Source organism: Pyrgilauda ruficollis, unplaced genomic scaffold (genome assembly GCF_017590135.1).
Source record: "Pyrgilauda ruficollis isolate IOZ18807 unplaced genomic scaffold, ASM1759013v1 scaffold165, whole genome shotgun sequence".
NCBI lineage: Eukaryota > Metazoa > Chordata > Aves > Passeriformes > Passeridae > Pyrgilauda > Pyrgilauda ruficollis.
Window position 1 is genome coordinate 522,352 of NW_024515320.1, and position 24,715 is coordinate 547,066.

The following is a 24,715-nucleotide window of genomic DNA, read 5'->3' on the forward strand; positions in this document are numbered from 1 at the left end:
TGCAATGCCGTGTCCAGCTCTGGAGTCTTAAGCACAGGAAGGATGTGGAGCAACTGGAGCAAGTCCAGAGGAGCCCACGGAGGTGCTCCAAGGGCAGGAGCCCCTCTGCTCTGGAGCCAGGCTGGGGGAGCTGGGGATGTTCAGTCTGGAGAAGAGAAGGCTCCAGGGAGACCTCAGAGCCCCTTCCAGGGTGTAAAGGAACTCCAGGAGAGCTGGAGAGGGATGTGGGATGAGGGCCTGGAGGGAGAGGACACAGGGAATGGCTTCCACTGCCAGAGGGCAGGGTTTGGTGGGGTATTGCAGAGAAATTCTTGGCTGTGAGGGTGGGAAGGTCCTGGCACAGGGTGCCCATCCCTGGCTGCCCTATCCCTGGAAGTGTCCAAGGCCTGGAGCAATCTGGGATAGTGGAAGGTGTCCCTGCCCCTGGCAGGGGTGGATGAGATCCTGAAGGTCTCTTCCAGCCCAAACCACTGTGGGATTGAATGTGGTTAGCAGTGAGGGGCCCTGCACTGGGGCCTCTGAGGAGCTGGAGCAGTGAGATGTTTTGTCCCTTGGTGTGTGCCCAGAGCTGTGCCCCGAGTGCCGGGAAGGGCTCCTGTGCCAGCAGCAGCGGGACCTGCGCGAGTACACCCAGGCCACCATCTACATCCACAAAGTGGTGGACAACAAAAAGGTAGGGACTGTCCCCCATCCCTGCTCAGCCAGGCTCCAGGAATGCCCTGAGGGGCTGTCACAGCTCCCGTGTCCCCAGGACTGGCGGGGATCCTGCTGGTCCATGGTGGTGGTGAGGGCAGAAATCCCCAGCTCTGCAGCTCCAGGCAGCTTTGGCAAAGCCAGCAAATTGGGACATTCTGGCTCTGAAAATTCCATCTCCTCGAGGCTGCCTTTTGCCAAACCAAATCATCTGTGTTTTCAGGGATGCTCCCAGCTGTTTTCTCTGTCTTAGCTGTGTCCCTAGGCTGTACCTGCTCTCCTCCCCCTCCAATATTTGTCATTTCCTTTCTTCTTGCTGAAGTGACATTTTAATTCCTGGATAGAAATGAGCTCTTCTCCTCAGTGCTGGTGAGACAATGAACTTGGAGATGGTTCTCAGGATCCTCTGAAGCTGTGAATTTTGCTTTTACTGGTCTTAAGTGTCAGCATCAGCTCTAGAACTGGTTTTCCAAGTACCCAAAGCTGGTTCTGGTAAACCCCCCCTCCTTAAGGCCCTTAAGAAGGGAGCCAAGGGTGGGCAAGTTCAGATGAAAACAATCTCTGCACCTTTGGATTGTGGGGTGGGTTTTTTTGGCCTTTCCTTGATTTCCACCTCCCTGCCAATCCCAGGGAGGTGCTGGAGCCCGGGGAACCACAGGGAGCTGGAGGCTGGATGGGCTCCTGCCTTGGATGTGAGATGTGGATCACGCAGCACCGTCTGGAGCCCTCAGCCACGGGCTTTCAGCCTGAATCCCCAGCCTGAATCCCTCTTGGCTCTGCTGCACGAGAGGGTTGGGTGTTGTATTTTTCTGGCACTGGACAGGCCTGTGCTCACACGTGGGGTTGGCAGAAAAACAGGGAGCTATTCTTTGTGAGCAGCTGGAGCTGGAGAGAGGGGGTGAGAACGTGCCCACGAGATCCCCCAGTAACAGGGCAGCCTCGGCAGGATGGGAAGCAGCAGGAATGCTGGCTAGGATCACTGTCAGCAGCACTGGGAGCCACTGTGCCCTTCCTGCTGGCTTTGCAAAATCAGGGAGTGTTTCCCAGCCCCTCACCCCTTTTCCTCCCTCCTCTGCACCACCTGGTTCTTCCTTGGGGTGAATGTTGCTGCAGAGGGAAGCCTGATCCAGATAAAGTCATTGTAGGGTGGCACTGCTGGAATTCAGAGGGCTCTGGGGAATGTTTGGGAGCTGGAATTGCATCATTAATTGCAAATACATTGATGGAGAAGAGAGCTCTTGGCATCCACATCTCCTGGGCTCCTGCAAAGCCCAGTTCCAGCTACAGCATAGCTGGGAATTTACATGCAGGCAGATCTATGCCTGGAGTGACTTTCACTGGCCTGAACAACCTTTTTATTTTTCTATTTGTGTAAATTATTTAGATTTCATTTGCTGACAACCTCCAGCCCCATAAGTAATGGTGCTGTAGGGGCGGATAAATGTCTTAATTCACAAAAAATACTTTCTCCATGTTGAGGCTTTTGTAATACACTTGGATCAGCCAGCTGATGGGAAAGGAATCAGTAAAGGGGCTCGGGGGACTTTCCTTTGCCTGGAAAGGAGGGCAGGAAGCACCTGCAATTCCACAGAGGGGGATTCCTGAGCTGAATCCCACTGAGGTTCCACACAGCTGGGGGGAGGGTGGAGGAGCCTTTGCAGAACTCATGGAGCAGCTCCCAGGGTTATTCCTGGGCTCTCTGGATGGAGGTGGCACCCAGAGGTCTCCGGGAGCTGTTTGCCATGGTGGGACAGGCCTTGTGGATGCTGTTGGTTACGGAGAATGATTTTTATGACTCCAGGTAATGAAGGACGTGGCTCCAGAGCTGAACGTGAGCAGCTCGGAAGCTGAAGAGGAAAGGGAGGAAAACAAGCCAGAGGGGGAGCAAGATCCCGATTTTAACCAGGTAGAGATGAAAAATCCCATCAGGTTCCTTGATTTTTGTATCGTCCTCTTGAGTCAGCATGATGGGATCACCACCCTCCTCCTCTGCATCTCGCTGGCAGCAGAAAAGTGTCTCAAATTGCCATTTGAGTGGTCAGACCATACCAGTGCTGGGTTTGGAGAGATTAACAATGGATAGGGATTCATGTGCACATGGAAATCTGCCCCACGTTGGCATTAGGACTAGGAACTGAGGTTTGAAGGCAAATCCTTTGGTCATCTCCACACTTGCATGCTTCAATTGGCTTTCCAAGGGGTTTTCCATCACTTCCTGCCTTCCCTCGCGTGACCAGTTGGCCCAAAACACTCTGGAATCTGGGAAGGTTGTGTGTATCCCCAAACAACTCAATCTCCTCGTTTTTTGCCTCGTCTCCAGGCCAATGGTGGCACGAAACGCCAGAAGCTGTCCCACCAGAGCTACATCACTTACCAAAAACAGGGAATCAGGAGAAGCACACGGCACCGGAAGGTCCGGGGGGAGAAAGCGCTGCTTGTGTCAGCCAACCAGACCCTGAAAGAGCTGAAAATCCAGGTGAGGCCGGCTCTCCTGCCAGGAATGAGGCAAAAAAAACACAAAAGGAGGAGTGAGGGGGCAGAGGGGAAGGGTCTGACTGCCCCAGGAGCTGGGGATGGGTGCAGGGGCGGGAGGAGCCGCAGCTCCGGGGTGAGGTGTCCGTGTGTCCCCAGATCATGCACGCCTTCTCCGTGGCCCCCTTCGACCAGAACCTGTCCCTGGAAGGGAAGATCCTGAGCGATGACACGGCCACGCTGGGCAGCCTGGGAGTCATCCCCGAGTCTGTCATCCTGCTCAAGGTACCAGGGGAGGGATCAGGAGAGCCGGGAGCCCCGAGTGGGCTTGGGTGTGGAGATGGAGTCAATTGGAGCCAGCTCCTCGGGGAGCTCCTTGGAGGAGGAGGAGAATCCTTAATTTTTTTGTCTTACGGGAGGAAAATCCTTATTGTTTTTTGTTTTGGAGAAGGAAAATCCTTATTTTGTTTCAGAGGAGGAATATCCTTGGGTGTTTGAGGGGTTTTTTGTTTTGGCTTTTTGTTCTGGAGGAGGAAAATCCTTAATTTTTTTTTTTTGTTTTGGAAGAGGAATATCCTTTCCTTTTGTTTTGGAGGAGGAAAAGCCCTAATGTTTTTGGGTTAGGGGAGGAAAATCCTCATTGTTCTTGTTTTGGAGGAGGAGTATCATTAATTTTATTTCTTTTGGAGGAGGTAAATCCTTTTTATCTTTGTTTTGGAGGAGAAAACCCCCCTTCTTTTATTTCCAAGAGTGCTTTGTAGCTGATACAGCTGCTGAGATCTGCGGGTACCAGCCCAAAACACAGCTAAATCAGGGAGTGAGTCCTTGCATGGAGTTCCCAGTGTTTGGGCAGCAGAGCTGTTCCCTGCTCCTCCTGAGCAGGGCTGTGATGCCCAGGGCCCTGTGCTGGTTAATTCCTGCTCCCTGTCCTTCCCAGGCCGACGAGCCCATCGCGGACTACGCGGCCATGGACGACGTTATGCAAGGTGAGAGAGTGGGGAAGGGCTGGGGCTGGGGAGGTGGAAAATGGGGATTGTGACGCTTCCTGTCAGAGGCTTGGAATCCTCAGAGCCACTTCTAATGCCTGCCTTCCCTTTCCATCCCAGTTTGTATGCCTGAAGAGGGATTTAAAGGTGAGTCCAGGTGTTTTGCCCCCTTTGTATCCCCTCGCATGAATCCCACCCCCATCCCATTTCCCTCCTCATCTTCTGGTGGTGTCTTTCCTTCCCAGGGACTGGTTTACTTGGCCACTGATGGTTTTCCAAGAGGAGCGACCAGAAGGGAAGAGGATTTGTCACATGGTAGGGCATTAAAAGAATAAAAACAGGTGGATACAGTACTTTTTGACTCTTCCAGAAGGCAAAAATCCATCGTGAGACGTTTGCTCCCCAAAAAAACAAAACAAATGCCTTATGTCAAAGCAGATTGCACTGAAGGACATCCTGCTTCAGGACAGCGTTCCTGGGTTTATTTAATAAAGAACAGGAAGGTTGGGAAGTTGAGCAGCAGTTGGTGTGTGGGACGAGGGGCAGCCCTCGTGTCCCCCGGCCCGGCCGCAGCGGGGTGGTGATGCAGGAGATCCAGCCCATCCTGGTCCCTCTGCAGTCACTCTTTAGGATAATCCTGTCTTTGATCCACTCTCACGCTTTCAGTCCAGCATGGAAGGAATTGTGACTTCGTGAGGAATGTCTCTAGCGCTTTCAGACAACAAAACTTCATTTTCTTAACCCAAAATGGAAGCTGGGATCTGCCTCCCAAGCCCTGCCAGGGGCTGGGAGCCGCCCCCTCTCCGCATCCTTCCGCCGTCACTTCCACACCTTGGACAATCCAGTAACCACCTGGGCTCTGGGAACTGTGGGTTTTTTTAGAAATTTGGGATATTTTAATGACTCTCGAGAACATTTTCCTCCAGTCTGGCGCTGCTGGGAGTGTTCCTGGCTCAGGGCAGTCGGAGCTGGCCAGGGGGTGCGGGTGGGTGCTGAGTTTCCCATGGGAAGAGGTTTTGTTACTCCTCTCTCCTCATTTTTCAGCAATGCACTAATTTTTTTTTTCTTTTTCCTTTTTTTAACACCTCCCAGAAAACTTTTCTCCCCATTAATATTTAGCAGGAAATAGTATCCCACTTCCAGACGGATCCACATTGGGCACTGCCAAGGGATCTTTTTATTAGAGATCCTCTTCCTTTCCAACCTTTTCCTTTGTTTCTGCAGAAAAATACAATGCAGAGATCGCATCAGTTTTATTTTTTCAAGGTTTGCAGGAATTTGGGCTGCAAGAAGAGGATGTGGGCCAAAATTCCATGCCCAAAATCCTACTAGTTTTGATTTCCAGTGTTTTATGTGAAGAATTCCAGCTGCTCTTTGCCCAGCGCCTTCCTCCCTTGTCCCTGCTGGGTTTGGGGGTGAAGCAGCAGCATTTGAGGGGTTCTGAATTTCCTAAAAAGTGATATTTTGGGGCAGTTTGAACCCGTGGAGTCTTTCCCAAGGTATAGACATGGCAAATTCCATGCCAAAGCCACAGGAGGCTTTTCTTCCCAACCTGAAGCACTCGCTTGTGTACATATTCCTTGGAAATTCCATCTTTTCAAGTTGCTGTTAATTTTTTTAATGTTATATATAAAAAATTCTCTTCCTTGAGCTTACACTGTTGTGGGAAGGGATCCCGTGGGGTGTTCCAGGGCTGTGGCGGAGGACGCAGGTGCAAGGTGTGAGCCAGAGCCCCATTCCTGTTTTGTCTGTTATTTGCAAATATTATCGGATTAAAGTTGTCATTGGAGCTGTGGCAGCCTCGTTACAGTGCAGACACGTGGGCCGAGGGTGTTGGAGCAAGGTGGAGGTGATTATCCCATAAATCCCACTTGGAGCTGTCCCAAAAAGGAATGTGGGCGCTGCGGGATGGGCTGGGAGCAAGAGGGACCCCGCTGGAGCAGGAGTCCCCCCTCCCTGTCACAGGGAGGGTATAGGTTTTATGGAGCTTGGGCACAGTATTTGGTGGCCCTGGCCCTGTCACATGGACCCCTGTCCCCACCTGGTGTGTCCCTGGGGTGGGGTCCCTGCCCCTCCTTGGGGCCCTCCGAGCCAGGGTCTCCCTCTGAGCCCCTGGGGGAGACAAATGGGTGCTGGAGGTGGGGGGAGAGGCCTTGGGGCATGGGGGGCTCTGGGTGCCAGGGAGGGACCGGAGGGGCCTGGGTACTGGAGATGGGAGTTAGAGGGGACAGGGTGGGAGCTGGGACAGGGCTGTAGGCCTGTGGGGCTATGGGTGGGGGTCCTAGGTAGGGATGGGGGCCATCCTGGGTGTGGGAGAGGAGGGGTTAAGGCTGGGGGCTACTCTGGGTACCAGGAATGGGGAATTATGGATGGGGGGTGGTCCTGGGGTACCAGGGATGCAAAGGTAGGGGAGGAGGGGCTTGGGCACCGGGGACGGAGATGGGGGTCCCTGAGTACCGGGGAGGGGGGCTACGGATGAGCGGGGTCTGCCGAGAGCCAGGGCTGGGCAGAGGGGGACGGGGGAGCCAGCTCTGGGTCCCGGGGAGAGCCGGGGGGCAGCCCCGTGAGCCGAATTTGGGGGAGATGTGGGTGATGGGCAGAGCCGTCCCCGGGGGCCAGCCGCGGGCGGGGGGATGGCGATGGGTCCCGGGGCGACGTTTGGGGGGTCCCCCGCCCTGCGGGGCCCGGGGCGCTGGGGAAGGAGGGGACACCCAGGCGGTGCCGGGGTGGCATCAGGGATGGAGGGGGGATCCCCAGTTCCGGATCTCAGTTCCCGGTGCCGTTGTCCCGGTGCCCGTGGCCGGTGGTCAGCTCCCGGTGCCCGTGGCCGTTCCCGGTACGGTCGCCGGTTCCCGGTACCGGTTCCCGGTCCCACCGCCCCCGGAGGGGCCGCCCCGCCCCGCCGCACGTGACGCTGCGCGGTGGCAGCGAGCGCCGGGGCCCCGCTCGGCTCCGCTCGGTACCGGCCCCGCTCCGGGACCGCCCGGCCCCGCCGCCCCCGGTAAGTGCCGCCCTGCGGGGACCGGGCACCGCTGTCCCCCCGGAGACCCCCCTCTGGGGATGTCCCCTCATCCCCGCCGCAGCACCGGGGGGTCCGTCCGCCCGTGACCTTCAGCGCTGCCGGTACCGGGGGAGGGGATGGGGGGGGAAACGCTCCGGGCCTGGGGGAAAAGACCCGGGTTGGGACATCTCCCCCCGGTGCTCCCCCCACCCTCCCGGGACAGACCCCCCGTGGATGTGGGGGGTGTGGGGAGCCATGGGGGAGCCCCCCAGGGTCGCCCCCAGCCCGGCAGGGTCACGCAGCGGTCCAGGGGGTGCACGGAGAAGGGTCGCGTTTGCACGGGGACAGGTGGCAATGTCGCATTGGCACGGGGACACCGGGGTCACACCTTGCACGGGGACGGGTCACACCTGCACGGGGCTGTGCTTGGCTGCGGCTGTGTTTGCACCAGCGCCGTGTTTGCACGGGGACGGGTCACACCTGCACGGGGCTGTGTTTGCACGGGGACGGGTCACACCTGCACCGGGCTGTCTTTGCACGGGGACGGGTCACACCTGCACCGGGCTGTCTTTGCACAGGACGGTGACATTTGCACGAGGGTCCCTTTTGCGCCAGGGACGTACTTGCACGTCATTGTGTTTGCACAGGGCCGGGTCACATTTGCACCAGGGCTGTTTGATGGGGACAGTGCCATTGCATGGGGCCGGTGGCGTTTGCACGAGAACGGTCACATTGCCACAGGGAGAGCGACATTTGCACTGGGCTGGTGACACGGGCGTGGGGCAGTGACACTGGCACAGGAATGATCATACTTGCACGGGGAGAGACCCTGGGCAGGGGGTCGGTGGCATTGGCACGAAAATGACCGCACTTGCACAGCGCCAGTGACAGTTTCACGAAGAGGGCTGCCACTGGCACGGGGCCGGTGACACTGGCTCAGAGTCAGTGCCACTGGCACGGGCATGCTCACATCTCATAGGACGGGTGACACGGGCACGGGGTCAGTGCCACTTTGCGGGGTCGGTGCCACTTCACGGGGTCGGTGCCACCTCACAGGGTCGGTGCCACCCCACGGGGTCGGTGCCACCTTGGCGGGGTCCCGGCGCTGTCCGTGGTGCTGCCCCGCGCCGCCGCCTCCCGCCGGCAGAGGGCGCCCTCCGGGGGGGGTGGGGCTGCGGGGGCTCCGGGGGTCCCCGCGGTCCCCTCGCAGTGACCTCGCCCCGCCGCTCCCGCCCCGCTGGCCCCGGCACCCGCAGGGTGGCACTTGGCTCGCTGCCATCAGTTGGCTCCAGGGGTGAGGCTGCTGGCCCGGCGTCCCGGAGAGGGGCTGCGGGGGAGCTCTCCTCTCCCCAGGAAGCGCCATGGGCCCCCCTGCACGCCTTCACACCACCTAGGACGCGTCTCCAGCCAGCAGCGCCTCCCAACCCCGAGGTAAGCACCCGTGGGTGCCCCCCACCCGAGGATGCCCACCCCAAGGCGGGGAGACAGGCACCCAGAGCCCCTCTCTCCCCAGGGCAGCAGGATGGCCCAGCAGCGCCATGCCATCCCCCCACCACTCAAGGTAGGTGTTGTTGGCCTGGGGGGCATGCAACCAGCGCCCCGGGGTGCCACCATGGGCATCACCCACGCCACCGCCCACGGTGGCCGTCACCACTCCGTTGTCTTGCAGACGGAGGAGGACTACATCCCCTACCCCAGTGTGCACGAGGTAGAGCAGAGGGCTGTGCGGGCCGGGGGCTGCTGGCTGGGCCGGTGGGGGGTGCCCAAAGCACCCACCGTGGCTGTGGGCGCAGGTGCTGGGCCGGGAGGGGCCGTTCCCCCTCATCCTCCTGCCGCAGTTCGGGGGTTACTGGATTGAGGGCACCAACCACCAGCTGAGCGGGGCCCCTGACTCGCCCCCCACCCCGGTACCCTGCACCCGGGCAAAGCTGGAGGGCAACCACACGGCCAAGATCTACCGCAAGCACTTCCTGGGCAAGGTGAGGCCCTGGGTGCTGCAGGTGTGGGATCTGGGGCAGGGGATGTCCCGTGGGTATGGATGGGCAGGAGCTTGGAGACCACATAAGCTCGGGTGTTCCTGGACATGGGTGTGGTGTCCATGGGGATGGGAGCTCCATGGGCCATGGACATGGGGGCTCATGGGTGTGGGTATCCATGGGCATGGCAACGGTGCTTGGGGTGGGCTCTCCATGGGAATGAAGGACATGGAGACCTCATAAACACAGGTGCTTTGGCATGTGGCTGCTTGTGGACATGGGTGCTCCATGGGGTGGGTGGTAAGGAGGTGGGTGTTGGGATTCCATGGGCAGGAGAGCCTCTGGCACAGGTGCCCATGGACGTGGGTTCTTCACAGGTTTGCATGGACATGGGGGCTCCATAAGTTTGTGTGTCCATAGGACCTGGGTGCCCCAAGGGGTGTGAGGCTCTCTGAGTGAAGGTGCCCCATAGGTGGTACCTGAGGGTACAGGTGCTCCATGGGTGCTCACGGACACGGGTGCTCCATGGGAATGAGTGCTTATGGGCCTGGGTATCCTGCAGACAAGGGTGTCCCATGGGTGCTTATGGACACGGGTGTCCCATGGATGTGGGTGCTCATGGACACAGGTGTCCCATGTCACGAGTGCCCCCAGCATGAGCGCCCTCAGCCACAGCTGCTCTGCTCCTTCCCACAGGAGCACTTCAACTACTACTCCCTGGACCCGGCGCTGGGCCACCTCGTCTTCTCGCTCAAGTACGACGAGCAGGAGCACCTCCACCTGCTGCTGCGGTGAGCGGGCTGCGGGAGGCACCCACGGGAGCTGCCTGCCCTGGGGGCTCCCCTGACCCCCTCCTCGCTCCGCAGCACCCGTGCCCGCACCCTGCATGATGTGGTGCCCATCTCCTGCCTGGCCGAGTTCCCCAACGTGGTGCAGATGGCCAAGGTGGGTGCGCCCCCCCCCAAATCCAAGCAGCACCCATGGGTGCCCCCAGCCCCAGGCCCCCCAAGGCAGCACCCCTCCTTCCCACAGCTGGTGTGCGAGGATGTCAACGTGGATCGCTTCTACCCCGTGCTCTATCCCAAGGTGAACGGGGTGCAGGGAGGGCACACCTGGGCGCCTGTGGGTGCCCCTCCCCAGCTTCTGACCCCTCCCCAACCCGCAGGCATCCCGCCTCATCCTCGCCTTTGATGAGCACGTGCTGAGCAACCACTTCAAATTTGGGGTCATCTACCAAAAACTGGGGCAGGTATGGGGTGCAGTGGGTGGGGTTATGGTGGGGGGAGTCCCTGGGTGGGTGCTGGCGCCCATCCCCACCCCACTGCAGACCTCCGAGGAGGAGCTTTTCGGCACCACGGAGGAGAGCCCGGCCTTCGCCGAGTTCCTTGAGGTTCTGGGTCAGCGGGTGCAGCTGCGGGACTTCAAGGGGTGCGTGAGGGGATGCTGGGGGAGGGGGAAGGCCCCTCGGGGTCAGGGTGCCTGTCTCACCCACCCACCCACGCAGGTTCCGAGGGGGGCTGGATGTGACCCACGGACAGACAGGCAGCGAGTCGGTCTATTGCCACTTCCGTGACAAGGAGATCATGTTCCACGTCTCCACCAAACTGCCCTACACCGAGGGGGATGCCCAGCAGGTGGGCACCCATGGGGGCTGGGGGGTGAAAGGACGGGGGGGACACTTGGGTGCTTGAGAGCAGGGGGTGGGAGGTGGTCCTGGGGCGCTTCTATGGGGTGGAAGGGCTGTGGGGGCTTTGGGGATGTCCCATGGAATGGAGGGGACTCCTGGGTCACCCGTAGGTGGTGGTGGCCATCTGTGGGGCCCAGGAGATGGCAGAGCACTCATGGGTGTGGAAAAACATCTTTGGGATGCAGAGGGCTGTTAAGGCACCCATGGGTGCCAGGGGGCAGCTGTGGGTGCAGGGGGCTGGTGGAGCACCCATGGGGGCTGGAGTGCATCTCTGGGGCACAGGGGCTTTCATTCCTTTTGATGCCCTGGTGTGACCACCTCGTGTCCTGCTGTGTCCCACCCTATCCCCTGTGTCCCCCCGTGTCCGTCTGCACCCCACCTGTCCCCACAGCTGCAGCGGAAGCGTCACATCGGCAACGACATCGTGGCCATCGTCTTCCAGGACGAGAACACACCGTTCGTCCCCGACATGATCGCCTCCAACTTCCTCCACGCCTTCGTGGTGGTGCAGCTGGAGCAGGGGGGCACCCAGGGCACCCTCTACAAGGTAGCCTCCCGTGCCTCAGTGTCCCCGTGCCCGTGGGGGCCCGCGGGGTGCCCCGTCACCCCCCCACCCGCCACAGGTCTCCGTCACCGCCCGTGACGACGTGCCCTTCTTCGGCCCGCCGCTGCCCGACCCCGCCGTCTTCAGGAAGGTGAGCGCCCGTGGGGGCCGCCGGGGAGCCCCTGGGGACACCCACCCGCCACGCACCCACCCGGGCTGCCCCCACCCGCAGGGCCCCGAGTTCCAGGAGTTCCTGCTGACCAAGCTCATCAACGCCGAGTACGCCTGCTACCGCGCCGAGAAGTTCGCCAAGCTGGAGGTGCGGGCACGGCGTGCTGGGGGGCACCCGGAGGGGCTGGGCAAGCCGTGGGGCAACACGTGGGTGCCATGGGTGCCGTGCACACACCGTGGGGGCTGCGCGTGGGTGGGCAGGGGCTGGGTGCCCGTCTGGGGTGGTGCCCGGGGTAGGGGATGTCTCACGTGGGGGGCAGCAGGGCGGTGGGGAGGGGGCTGCGAGGGGCGGCCCCGCCTGGGCGCAGCGCTGCGCTGGGGTGTGGGTGCCTGGCGTGGGCGCAGCCGTGTGCGGGGGATGAGCTCGCGTGGGTGCAGCGGGGCGGGGGCTGGTCCTGCGTGGGTGGCGGCTCTGTGGTGCGGGGGTGGGTGTCTGGCACGGCGCAGCCGTGCGGGGCTGGGTGCAGGGGTGGTTGCGGGGCTGAGTGAAGGGCGGGTGCGGGGCTGGTTGCGGGCTGGTTGCGGGCTGGGTGGTCTCGCGTGGGCGCAGCAGTGCGGGCTGGTTCGCAGGAGCGGACGCGGGCGGCGCTGCTGGAGACGCTGCACGAGGAGCTGCAGGCGCGCAGCCAGGCCATGCTGGGGCTCGGCCCCGACGACGAGCGCCCCGACAACGGCGGCGCCGCCCCGGGCTTCTTCGAGTCCTTCAAGGTGGGGCGCGGGGGTCCCGCACCCCCCACACCCCGCACGCAGCACCGCGGGACCGGTCCTGCCCCCGGGTCCTGCCCCCGGGCCCGCCCGTGAGTCCCCACCCAGGACACGCCCTTTCGGTACTGGCCACGCCCCCATGTTGACCACGCCTCTTTGCTGTGAAAGCGCCCCGGGCCTTGGCCCCGCCCCCTGCGCGCGCAGCCGATCTGCAGGAGCGCGGCTGAGGCCACGCCCATAACAGGCCCCGCCCCCACGGACCGGACAGGCCCCGTAGTCGCAAAGCCCGCCCCTTTCGTCACAAACCACACCCATTGAGGCCACGCCCCCAGCATCGGCATGAGCCCCGCCCAGGTTGCGGACCGCGCCCCGCGTATTAAGCCCCGCCCCTTGTTTTAAGCCACTCCCATCTTGCCCTTGGCTCCGCCCCGCCCCGGAGCCCGATCCCGCCGGTACTCGGTTTACCCCCGGTACTGGTTCCCCTCCCGGTACCTCGTTCCCCTCCCGATACCCGGTTCCCCCCCCGAGTCCGATCCCCCCGGTACCCCGTTCCCCTCCCGGTGTCCGGTTCCCCTCCCGATACTCCGTTCCCTCCCCGGTGTCCGGTCCCCCTCCCGGTGCCCGGTTCCCCGCGCCCCGTGGTCCCCGGTCGGTGACGCGCTGCCGCCCCCAGTCGCTGCTGGTGCCCGGGAGCCGCCGGGGACGCCGCGGCAGTGCCATCGGGCTGGGCTCGGTGGAAGAGGTGGGTCCCTCTCTGTCCCCCCTCGGCATCCCCCCGGTCCCCGGTGTCCCCCCGGTTAACGGCGCCCCGCAGGCGCTGCTGGTGCCCGGGAAGAGCCCGTCGCGGCGGCGGCCCGGCCCCCTCGGCTCCCGCCGCTCCAGCGCCATCGGCATCGAGAGCATCCAGGAGGCGCCGGCCGGCAGGTGAGCGCCGGTACCGGCACCGCCGCTGTCCCCTCCCGATGTCACCTCCCGATGTCGCCTCACTGCCGTCTCCTCCCCGCAGGGACGGCCCCGCAGCCGCCGACGGCTCCAGCTCCACACACAGCTCCCCCGAGAGCCGCCGGAACCCCGACAGGTCCCGCAGCTGGCACCGGGATCGGGGACACGGGGACAGGAGGGCACTGGGGTGGGAGTGTTTGGGAACTGAAGGACACTGGGATGCTGTGGCAACGGGACAGGGTGGCACCGGTATGGGGTGACTCCAGGACCAGGTGACGTGGGGTCTGGAGGACACTGGGATGGTGCAGCTCAGGGACAGGGTGGCACCAAGATGGGGTGGCACAGGGATGGGCACCGGGACAGGGCGATGTGAAGGCGACACCGGGACCGGAGGGATGGGACAGCAAAGGAATGCAGTGGGCCAGAGTGACCGCGGGGTGGGGTGGCACAGGGACAAGGTGGCACCAGGATGGCTGGCACAGGGCAGCATGGGAACAAGACACCAGAGGGACAGGGTGGCACGAGGACGGGTTCACCCAACGGCTGAGTGGCACCGGGTCTGTGTGCCCCAGGGACGGGGTGGCAGGGGGCTGTGGGCTGGCACTTGGGTGGCTTGGATGTAGGTTGGCATGAAGGTGGGTGGCACAGGGACACATGGCACGGAGATAGGTTGGTATGATGACAAGAGACATGGGGACAGGATTGCATGGGGCTGGGACCTCCCAGGGATGGGATGGGGTGGGGACAGGGTGGCACGGGGATGGGACATGCCGGCGCTAGGGTGACATGAGGATCCAATGTCCCGGACGGGGTGGTGTGGGGACAGGGCGTCCCGGGGCCAGCACAGCATCGCAGCGGGCCACGGTGGTGGCCACGAGGCGCGGTGCCAGCCTGTTGTGGCCTTGGGGACTGTCCCTGGCCTTGGGGACTGTCCCTGGCAGGGCCGAGAAGCCGGAGCCGCCGGATTTCTCCCGCTCCTCCTCCAGCGCCAGCAGCTTCGGCAGCGCCGCGGAGGAGCCCGGCGAGCCGGGACGGGTACGGGGAGCCCGGGGGGGGGTCCGGGGGAGCAGTTTGGGGTGGGCAGCACTCCTCTGACCCCCCCCGCCCCCTCAGGAGAGCCGCTCGCCCTCGGGGAGCCACCGCGACGCCTTCACTGACACCCCCTGGCCGGATGACCCCCCCGGGACGCCCCCAGGTAGCCCAGCACCCCCGGCTCGGGGCACCGCGGGGCTGGGGGACCCCTCGGGGTGCTCACGATCCCCCCGTTTGCCCCAGGCCGCCGCCCACCTGACCCCTCCTGCCCTGAGATCAAAATCCAGCTGGAGCAGCCCCCCCATAACCCGGTGAGGCTGTTTGCCCCCCTCCACCCGTGCAGGATGGGGGTGCCCACACTAGGGTGACCCCACTGATGTCCCTCCCACAGGGTTCATAGTCACCCCCCCACCTGCGGGGGTGTCACTGCTTCACCCCCCTCTGTGTGCCACCCCCGTGCCAGGAGCTGAAGCCATCGTCCCCGGTGCAGGATTTGGGGGCACCCCCCCAAAAAATTGGGATGTGCCCCCCTCCAGACAATCTCTGTCACCCCAAAAACCCTTTGGGTGAGGGGGTGATGCACCACAAAGGGGCCTCCCCTCTGCCGTGACTCCAAAACAAAGAGTGGGTCCAACCCCAGCATCATCCCCTCCCCGAAAAAAAAAAGAGGGGTCTCAAATCCAGGGTAACCCCAAAGTGGAGCTCCCTCTCCCCCCCTTTATTTTAAGGGACAAAAGTTCCGGAATGTGCTGGAGGCTGGAACTGGGGGGAGGGGGAGGAATATTTTTTCACACCCTCCCAAACTGTGTTTGTGTTTCCCGTGAGTCCTGTATAAAATAAAGGTTTATTTATCGCTACAGTGGGGGTGGTCTCCAATATCTAGGGGGTCCCCAAAACTCCAAACATCAGTGGGGGCTGTAAAAACACTAATTTTGGGGAGACATTCAGCCAAGCGTTGGGGTTTCACAGCAGCCAGGTCGAGCAAAGCCTTTCTTTGATGGTCCCTATTTTTGGGGTGCTGCAAGTACCCCAAAATATGGCAGGCGGTGCCCTCAGCCCCCCCAGAGTGCCTCTTTCAGCTCTGCTGGTCAGCCCGGCGTCAGGAGTGGCATTTGGCCACGGCCCCGTGGCCACCGGCGTCCTGCCAACCCCCCGGCCAAGGGAAAGTGGTTCCCACCCCTTTGAACCCCCAAAAACCACGCGGCACCCCGGGAGTGGTTAAACATAGCCCGGGCTGCCCGACTTCTGGGAAGTGCCAGCAGCTGGCCTCTCTTGGGATCCGGCGATGTCGGCAATGCTGGAGGGGCAAAGGGGGGTCAGAACCCCCCAAATCCAGCCCTGCCAGGCTCAGAGCCCCCCAGATCCTGCCCTGCTAGGCTCAGAGCTCCCCAAATCCAGCTCTGTCGGGGTCAGAGCCCCCCAAACCCTGTCCTGCCAGGCTCAGAGCCCCCCAAATCCAGCTCTGCTAGGCTCAGAGCTCCCCAGATCCTGCCCTGCTGGGGTCAGAGCCCCCAAATCCTGCCCTGCCAGGGTCAGAGCCTGCACCGCTCTGGAGGATCCTAGTTAATGAGGAACTGGACCTTTAATTATAAAACTGGTGAATGAATGAAAAATGAGGGAGGGGTTTAGGGGGCTTGGGGGGGATTTGGGGGAGGCAGGGCAGTGTTTTCTCAGCCATCTGCACAAGCACAGGAGCTCAGGGGCACCGTGGGGCTTCTGCACATGCCAGGGGTCATTTGCACAAGCACAGGTACTTGGGCACGTGTTTGCACTGCACATTTTCACGGTGTGCCACTCACAGTGACAGTCACACATGCACAGTGCCTTTTGTACATGGCACAGGGAATTCAGGCACAGTGACACAGTGACATTTGCACAGACAGGGCACCTTTTGCTCAGCTCAGGCAGTGTCTGCAAGCGCACAGTGGCACTGGCACGGTGACACTTGCATGTGCAAGGCACCGGACCCACATGCACGGTGACATTGGCACAAGCACAGTGACATTTGCCGGCTCCCAGCACCCTTTGCCCACCCAGCGTCGCTCCCAGCACCCCTCCAGCTGAGCAAGCCCTTTCCCCTTGTGACCCCACCTACTAATTATCCCCCTAATTACCTCACCCTAAAGAAGAGGGCGTGTCCCAGGGCGTCCCACCCCTCACATCCCGCTTTGCTGCCCTTACCCCCCTTCCACAACCCCAGCCCCAACCCCTCCCAAATCCCTCCCGGGGCAGCAAATTGCTTTAACCCGAAGAATTTTAAAACAAAATAAATCACTGAGGAGACAACAAAACCCAAGTTTAGGGACAAATTAACCCAATGAGTTAATTTTTTTTCCCATCTTCGTGTGGTCCCTGGCTCCCCACGCATGTGACGAGTTGGGCACCAGGGTCAGTCCTCAGCCAAGGGACCGCAGAGGCATTTTGGGACCCAGCCCCATCGCGTTTCGCTCAAAGAGGGGGTTTTATCCGCCGAGGCTCCAGCTGCCATCCCAAATCCCGCGGTGGGTTTGGGATAGGCCAGGGAACGCTGCTAATTATAGGGAAGGAACCATGTATTTACAGAGGCAGCTCCCAGCACCAAACCACCGGCGGCTGCTTTTGCTCCGCTGAGTCTCTCTGTTCTCTCTCTCCTCTTTCCCGGGCGCTGCTGTCCACAGAAAAATAAAAAGGGGGGATGAATTAAAAATAAATCCCCCTCAGTGATTTGCAAGAGGCACTTTAGCAGAGGAGGAGGAGGAGGCCGAGGAAGGGCAGGAGCAGGGGGGTGGCGGGGCGGGCGGCGGCGTTGCAGTGGCCTCGGTTGGAGCCGATGCAGGCGGCGTAAGCCATGGCGTGGGGGATGTAGTTCTGCTCGTGGACCCCGTGCAGCAGGTGGGCCATGGGCCCGCGGGCGAACACGGCCACGTCCTCGCCGCCGTGGGTCTCCTGCCGCAGCGGCACGGCCGACTGCGCCTGGTAGTCGGCGTGTGCTGGGGGCAAACAGCAGAAGTGAGAACCGTTTAAGAACCCAGCTCCTTTTAGCCAAATTAGGGTGATTTTAAGGGGTTTTGACCCAAAACATACGCACCAAAATCCACGGCAGAGACGTTTTCTCGCTCGCCCGCCACGATTTTATAGCCAGGGCCGTTGCCGTAGAGGATGGAGGTGAAGGGTTTGCGGTCCACGTCGCTCTGCATCGGGGCCAGACCTGGCGGTGCGGCACAGTCAGCAGGACGGAATCCCCACGGTGTCCCCGAGCTGTCCCCAGGGTGTCCCCCAGCAGTGCTCACCAAAGATGGGGTTCCCGCGGGGCGTGTAGCCGCCGAAGGTGAAGACGTGCGAGTGGTCGGCGGTGACGACGCTGAGCGTGTCCTGGGTGGACGTGAGGCGCGTGGCCAGCCCGATGGCCCTGTCCAGCTCCACCGCCTCGTGCAGCGCCTGCTTTGCCTTCCCCTCGTGGTGCCCGTGGTCGATGCGGCCGCCTGCGGAACCCGGCACCGCTCGGCATTGCCCTCCTCTTCCCAGCCTTGCCACCCCCTTTCTTCCCTTTCTGCATCCCCCCATCACCCCATTTATCCCTCCCTTTTTACATCCCACGTCCTCCCTTTTGCACCCCCATCAGCCCCTTTATGTCTCCTTTTCATCCCCCTACCCTTTATTCATTTTAGCACTCCACCTTCACCCCTTCTATCCCTCCCTTTTTGCACCTTCATTGCCCTTGTTCCCCCTCTTTTTGCATACCCTCATATCCCCTTTATCTGTCATTTGTGTATCCCCTACTACCCCTTTATCCTTCCTCCCTGTCATCCCCTTTTTTTGCACTCTATCTCCCCATTATCCTCCCTTTTTACACCATCACCTTTAATCCCCGTTTTTGTTCTTCCATCACCCCTTTTATCACCCTTTTCCACCTTCCCATCCTCACTTTTTGTACCTTCCCTTTATCCAATTCCCCAACTTTTTGTACCCTCTTTTGCACCCCATCACCCCCTTTTTTCCTCCCCTTTTTTATCCCCATCACCCCTTTTATTCTCCTTTTGCACCCCTCTTTATCGAATCCCCCCTTTTTTCACCCCCCCCTTGCCACCTTTTATGCCACATTTCTGCACCCCCATGAAACTCCCACCTTCAACCAGGAGGAAGAACCCTCGTGGATTTTTCTGGAGCATCCTGATGGCCACGGACACCATCTCGCTGAGGGACGGGTCTGTATCGTTGTTCCTGTCCAGCTCGTACATCATGTCCCCTGGCTCAAAGAGGCCTGGGGACAGGGACACTGCTGGAGACATCCTTTTCCACCAAAAGAAAAAGGGGGGGCCAAATCCTGCTCCTTGTGCTGACTCAAGTGTTTCACACACCACTGGATCCAGGAAGATTAGATAGAAACCGGACAATCCCAGCCCTTCCTTCCTCCTGCCCCGCTGGATTCCACATTCCAGTTGGGATGGGAATTTCACTGCTGACAAAAGAACTGCATCCCGAGGAGGGAGATGTGTCCCAGGGTGGGAGCAGCAGCATCCTTGGGAGTGTAACATTGTCCTTGGTGGGCAGCACATCCCTGAGGGCACACCAGTGTCCCCAGGGTGGGGCACCAGCATTTCCAGGGAAATTGCAGCCTCTGGGAGGCACCAGCATCCCTGAGGGTAGCAGGAACACCACCCTTCGGGGTGTAACAGCATCCCTTTGGGGTCTCAGCATCCCCAGAGAGGTAACAGGATCATTTGGGGGGTACCAGCATCCCCAAGGGAATAGAGCCATCTTTGGGAGCTACCAGCATGTCCAGGACAGGGCACCCCCATTCCTTGGAGGCAGCAGCACCCTTTGAGGATAACTGGCCACTGCAGCTGCCCCAGCAGCCCAGGACAGGACAGGGGTCCCCCTAAAGCACCCAGGTGATGGTGAGCTGATGGACTCACCCAGCAGGAAGTCGACGCGGCTGAGGTTGAGTGCCAGCAGCCCTCGCCGGTGCCACACGTACTCGGCAACCTGGGGACAGGGAACAGGCATTGTCACCTCTCCATTGCTTCTGCCATCCCTGAGACGCTCCCCAAGATATTCTACCCCCAGGAATGACTCTGCAGGGTTACAGGGGGGTGATGTGTGTGCACAGCCACCCCCCAGAGTCACCTTGCCGCGGGGCTTGGCCTCCCGCCACGCCTGGACGAGGTTCCTGCCGTCCAGGCGGGTGCCCCGCTGCTTCTCCTCGTGGGGATATTCCACATCACTGACGTTTTTGGGGTACATATATTTCCGCCCGCCACCCAGGATGACCTGCAAAAGAGGGGTGGAAATTTAGTTTTAAATAATTTAAAATTATTTTAAATCTCCCCCTCCAGCTGGGGTTTAATGGGGGAAGACCCCGAAGGGGCGGAGCGGGATGTCCAGGAAAGCCCTGGAGTCGTGGGCAAAAACACCCGAGGAATTTCACCTTGCTCAAAATAACTCTGAATATCTTCCTATTAATTAAAACCCAGGACAAAAATAACCATTTTCAGCAGGGATTTGGCTTTTTGAATATTTTTTTCCCCAATCTGTGGGAAGGATGCTCCACATCGGGATCCCCACATGAACCCGCTGGGATGGAGCCCCATCCCGCAGCTCTCCCTGTTTGCTTTGGAGCCTGATTTATTTGGCCACTGTTATTTATAACCTAGCAGAGATTTTATGGTTTTTTTGTATTTTTCCCCCTTTCTCTGCTTAGAAGGTGAATTATAAAGCTGCAAAACACCAACGCCAAAATTATTAACAAAAAAGAAGGGAAAAAAAGTCTTTTCCCCACTATATAATTATTTCCAGCCTGGGACGGAGTTAAAATTATATTAAAGGGAAAAAAAACAGCAAAAGAGGCTATTAAAGAGCTAAATAACAGGCTGGGATGTTTTGCTTTGGGGCTATTTTGAAGGACAGAAGAAGATTTATTTACAGTGCTGAATTTTTGCATAAATCCACAGTAAGGAGCAGAACTGGGGGAAAAAGGAAGAGTTTTGGGTCTGGGAACTATGGGAAAAGGAGGAGGCTAAGATGGATTTGTGAGTCTGGGGCTTGATCCTACAGGTGCTTGTAGTCCAAGACCTATGTTTGAATTTCCTGGTCCCATGTCCACTGAAAGTGCTGGTACCTCACCCATGGTGGTCCTGATCCCATATTTGATGAGGGTCCCAACTCTGTACCCATGGGTGGTCCTGATCCCCCATCTGCTGGGGCTCCAACTCTGCACCATTGGGTGGTCCTGGTTCTGCACCCATGGGTGGTCTCAGCCTCACATCTGCAGGGGTGGTCCTTGTCTTGTACCCACTCACAGTCGTGACCCTGTACCCCTTGGTGGTTCCAGCCCAACATCTCCTGGGAGTCCTGGCTCTTCAACCACTGGTGGTTCCAGCCCAGCATCTCCTGGGAGTCCTGGCTCTTCAGCCACTGGTGATCCTGGTCACACATCTATCCACGGCCCTGTCCCCACCCTTGGATGACTCCAACCCCCATCCCAGGCTGTCCTGGTCCCATCCCCCTGACTGTGGGGCACATTCCTCATCCCTACCTCGATGTCAGGGATGTTCTCCACCAGCTGCCGGGCGATGTCCTTGCAGCCCCCCTCCAGGGCATCCGGGGGCATCTCTCCATCCGAGTACCAGTCGCGGTTGGCAGAGTGGGCGTAGGCAGCGCTGGGCGTGGCGTGCGTCACGCGTGTGGTGGTGACGATGCCCACGGCCTTGCCTGCGCCACCATTTCAGGGGACAATGCTGAGAACACCCCCAAAACCACCCGCTGGACCTCCTGCCCAGGAGTCCCTCTGTCCCTCACCTGCCTCCTTGGCCCAGCGGAGGATGGAGGTCACCTCCTGGCCCTTGGTGGTGTTGCAGCGGTCCCGGGTGACACCGGCGCTGACCCCCAGCGTCCCCTCGTTGGCTTTGACACCGCAGAGGTAGGCGGTGGCCGTGCCCGCGCTGTCGGGCACCTGGGCGTTGGTGTTGTAGGTCTGGAAGGTGGGAGATGGATAAACCCCATCGTTATCACCACCATCATTGTCTCCACCACCACCAGTGCCACCGAGAGCCCCACCATTCCCACCCTGGGGCTTCCCTCCCTGCGCTGTTTGGCTGCACCAGACCCCCATCCCACCTGTGTCCCCTCTCTTTTGCCCTTTGCCCCCCATTTCACCCCCTGCTCCCTCCACTGTGGGGGCACATCCCCCCACACTGCATTTTGCTGCTTTTAGCCTTTTTTCAGTCCCTCTTTTGGCAGGCAGATGGAAGCCAGTGCCACGGGCATCCCCACGGGGTGAATGGAGGTGGCTGCTGGCTTCAAATTTAATTATTATTTTTAAATGTTTTGTTCAGCAAAACGAGCCCAGAAGAAGCAGGGGGGTCCCGTGGCGTCCCGCAGCCGGCGGGCTCCTCCTGCCCCCCTCCCCGTTCCCACGGCCGGCCCCTGGCACGGCCAGCGGGCACCGGAGCCAGCTGCCTTCGCCCGCCCCTGACCTAATTTCGGCTCGGTCGATGCCGCCCGCCCGTGACCTTGCGGTGGGTGTCGTGTCCCCGTGGGTGCCCCGGGGGGCTCACCTTGGCCAGGGCCACGAAGGGGAACTTGTCCATCTCCAGCAGGCTCTCCTCGCCCTGCCCGTGCAGCTGCCCTTTGAGGATGCGGGCGGCCGTGACCGTGGAGACGCCCATTCCTGCGGGACACCGTCAGCCGCGCACGGACAGCCCGGCGGCGGCGGGCAGCGCAGCCCGCCCCGTGCAAACCCCGCTCATCCCCGCTCACTGCAGACCCCGTTTAGCCCGCCGTCCAGTTTATCCCATCGCTCGGTTTATCACGGCGACCAATTTTTTGCAAGCCCAGTTTATTGTGCAGCCAGTTTATCCCAGCTCCCAGTTTATCCCAGTTGCAAAGCCAGCTTGTCACAGAACCCAGTTTATTGCAACACCCAACTTTTTGCAAATCCAATTCATTGCAGCACACGGTTTATCCCAGCACTCAATTTTTTTGCAAACCAAATTTATCCCAGCACCCACTTTATTGCAATCCCAGTTTATGCCAGCACTCAAATGATGGCAAAACCAGTTTACCCGAGCACCCAATTCTTTGCCAATTCAGTTTATCCCTGCACCAGGTTACTGCAATCCCAGTTCATTGCAGCACCCAGCTCATGCCAGCACCCAGTTTATTGCAACCAACCCAGTTCACCCCAGCACCCAATATTCTTTGCAAACCCAATTTATTGCAGCACTCAACTTTAAATCCACTTCATACCAGCACCCAGTTTACCCCAGCACCCAACTTAACACAAACCAAACTGATTGCAGCAACCAATATTTTTTTGCAAATCCAGTTTATCCAGCACCCACAAAATAAATTTAGTTTACTGTAAACTCAATTTACCATAGCACCCATTTTTTTGTAAATCCAGTTCATTGCAGCATCCAGTTTACCCTAGCAGATCTTTTTGCAAGCCCAGTTCGTGCCAACACCCAATTTACTGGAACCCCAGTTTATCCCAGCACTCAGTTTATCCCAGAACACAACTCACCACAGCACCTATTTTTCCACAACACCCAATGCGTGAAGCCCCAGTTTGTCCCAGCACCCACTTTAATGCACCAACTTCATCACCCCCGTGTCCCCCAGCCCCGCTGCCCCCACCCTGGGGTGGGTGCTCCCATCCCATCTCACCGTCCCCCAGGAAGAGGATGAGGTTCTTGGCCACGTTCTGGTTGAGGCGCTGGAGCCGCAGCGCGTTCCGCAGGGTCTCCTGCGCCTGCCGCCGCCAGTACTCGGGGTCCTTCTCCCTCTCTGCAGGGGAACGGGCTCATAGTACCCCACAGCACTGCTTTTGGGGTGCTGCCCCTCCAAACCTCACCTACCTGGGACCAGCGATGCCGAGCAGAGCTGGGTGAGGAGGAGGATGAACAGAGCCTTCATCCTGCAGCGCTGAGCGGGTGCTGCCAGAAGAGAGCTGCGAGGTGGGTGGCACCGGCTCGTGCCTCAGTTTCCCAACGAGACCTTTGGCCCGGGGTCAGCCAAGCGAGGACGGAAAGAAATGTCCCCTCCCTACACTGTCACCTATGTGACCCCCCTGGGGACATGCCAGCTTCCCCCCCCCCCCCGCCTCCCTGGCCATCAGTCCCATGAGGTGACACCTCACTGTCACCAACCCCAGCTGGGACAGCCCCTGTGGCACAGTGAGATCCCCACCACATGGCCATGTCCCCATCAAATGTGTGTTCCCCTTCCATGCCCATGTCCCCATCATGTGCTTGTGCACCTCCTGTGTGTCCCCATCATGTGTCCCTGTCACCTCTGTGTTCCCATCCCACATCTCCACTGCACATCTGCAGTCCCATCACACACCCGTGTCCCCACCACGTCCCCTGTATGTGCCATGTCCCTAATGTTCCCATCACACACCCCTGTCCCCGTCCTCATCACACACCTGTGTCCCTGTTGCATTTGTCCCTGTTGTGCACCCATGTCCCCACATGACCAAGTCCCATGACACATCCATGTCCTTGCTGCACGCAATCCCGTGTCCCCATCCCGTGTTTGTGTGCCCACCACATGCTCGTGGCCCCACTGCACGTCTATGTCCCTGTTGCACACCCAAGTCCCTGTAGCATCTCCGTGTCCCTGTTGCACACGCACGTCCCCACCACACTCCCGTGTCCCCATGGCACTCTCGTGTTCCCATCACCCCCGCATCCCCGCAGCACCTCCCGGCCGCCGCACGCCCCCTCACCCCGCGCTCCCCGGACAGCCTCCCTCCCTCCCTCCCTCCCTCCCCCGGGGTGGCAGCGGTGGCCCCCGGGGGTCCTTACCGGGGATGGGGGCTGTCACACTCGTACCCGCACTAACTTGGGTCCCTACACCCACGTCCCTCTGGGCGGCGGGAGGAGGCCGGGCCGGGGGGACCGCGAGCCCTTAAATCCCCCCGCACCCGGCCTTCGCCTCCTCCTCCTCCTCCCCTTCCTCCACCCTCCCCCTGCTGCCAGCAAGGGGGGGCGGGAGGAGAAAAGGCCACAACTGGGCTTACTGGTGCCCTCTGCCGGGTTATACTGGGAGGACTGGGAGGACTGGGGAGCACCAAGCCCGGCTATAAGTGCTGAGCAGCCCTCCCCCGCTTCACACGGGGGAATCTGGGGTGCCTCTTGGCGGGGTAGATGTGTGTTTTGCCGGATTTTGCATTATTTTCACCCAAACCGTGCTAGCGGCACCAGCGAGGTGCTGGGATGGGGGTGATGGAGATTAGTGGGGTCTCCCTGCCTCAGTTTCCCTGCACGGGCTCCTGCAGCAGCCCACGAGAGATCCCTGGTGGGATCCCGCGGCATTGCTGTAGGTCCCACAATAAACACGGCGTGGTGACGGGGGCGGGGGAAGGGGGTGACTCCCAGCCCTGCCTCAATTTCTCCGTGGCGTGGGCTCGGGGGACTCCATGACCCACGGAGCCGCCCGTGACCTCCCAGAAGGTGGCGGTGT

The 24,715-nt window shown here is 60.4% G+C and overlaps 3 protein-coding genes across 15 annotated transcripts in view; 2 read left to right on the forward strand and 1 right to left on the reverse strand.

Annotated features, from left to right (window-relative positions):
• USP48 (ubiquitin specific peptidase 48) overlaps nt 1–5,940 on the forward strand; it is a 30,876-nt gene extending 24,936 nt beyond the window's left edge. For 2 of the 8 annotated variants that reach the window (XM_041463355.1, XM_041463356.1), the window contains exons 21-27: nt 567–673; nt 2,495–2,599; nt 3,014–3,169; nt 3,325–3,450; nt 4,103–4,151; nt 4,272–4,298; nt 4,397–5,940. In XM_041463355.1, coding sequence (XP_041319289.1) covers nt 567–673; nt 2,495–2,599; nt 3,014–3,169; nt 3,325–3,450; nt 4,103–4,151; nt 4,272–4,298; nt 4,397–4,419 — 593 coding nt within the window. In that variant the 3' untranslated portion in view covers nt 4,420–5,940. The other 6 variants (XM_041463358.1, XR_005954778.1, XM_041463357.1 and 3 more) reach the window with 6 other exon arrangements.
• Nucleotides 5,941–6,590: 650 nt separating this feature from the next.
• LOC121351348 (RAP1 GTPase activating protein) lies at nt 6,591–15,478 on the forward strand. Of its 4 annotated transcripts, none has more exons than XM_041463417.1 (21): nt 6,592–7,152; nt 8,409–8,583; nt 8,671–8,713; nt 8,822–8,860; nt 8,946–9,131; nt 9,825–9,919; nt 9,995–10,073; nt 10,161–10,214; nt 10,294–10,377; nt 10,456–10,556; nt 10,633–10,762; nt 11,207–11,362; nt 11,439–11,510; nt 11,592–11,678; nt 12,161–12,298; nt 12,969–13,219; nt 13,302–13,373; nt 14,179–14,272; nt 14,351–14,432; nt 14,513–14,580; nt 14,661–15,478. In XM_041463417.1, the coding sequence occupies exons 1-21, from the start codon at nt 6,627–6,629 to the stop codon at nt 14,667–14,669; spliced, it is 2,541 nt and encodes an 846-aa protein (XP_041319351.1). In that variant the 5' UTR covers nt 6,592–6,626; the 3' UTR covers nt 14,670–15,478. The 4 variants fall into 4 exon arrangements, with proteins under 4 accessions (XP_041319350.1, XP_041319351.1, XP_041319352.1 ...); XM_041463418.1 differs by lacking the exon at nt 14,661–15,478 and having other exon boundaries at nt 6,593–7,152; nt 12,969–13,037; nt 13,110–13,219; nt 14,513–14,652; XM_041463416.1 differs by lacking the exon at nt 14,661–15,478 and having other exon boundaries at nt 6,591–7,152; nt 14,513–14,652.
• Nucleotides 15,479–15,718: 240 nt separating this feature from the next.
• On the reverse strand, nt 15,719–24,192 carry ALPL (alkaline phosphatase, biomineralization associated). Of its 3 annotated transcripts, none has more exons than XM_041463422.1 (12): nt 24,058–24,177; nt 23,107–23,245; nt 22,916–23,035; nt 21,805–21,917; nt 21,047–21,221; nt 20,784–20,959; nt 19,376–19,519; nt 19,165–19,234; nt 18,375–18,509; nt 17,539–17,730; nt 17,337–17,456; nt 15,719–17,238 (listed from the first exon to the last, which is right to left on the reverse strand). In XM_041463422.1, exons 2-12 carry the CDS (start codon nt 23,162–23,164, stop codon nt 16,988–16,990), a joined length of 1,554 nt encoding a protein of 517 aa, XP_041319356.1. In that variant the 5' UTR covers nt 23,165–23,245; nt 24,058–24,177; the 3' UTR covers nt 15,719–16,987. The 3 variants fall into 3 exon arrangements, with proteins under 3 accessions (XP_041319356.1, XP_041319355.1, XP_041319354.1); XM_041463421.1 differs by having other exon boundaries at nt 23,107–23,198; nt 24,085–24,169; XM_041463420.1 differs by having other exon boundaries at nt 15,720–17,238; nt 23,107–23,198; nt 24,058–24,192.
• Nucleotides 24,193–24,715: the final 523 nt, after the last annotated feature.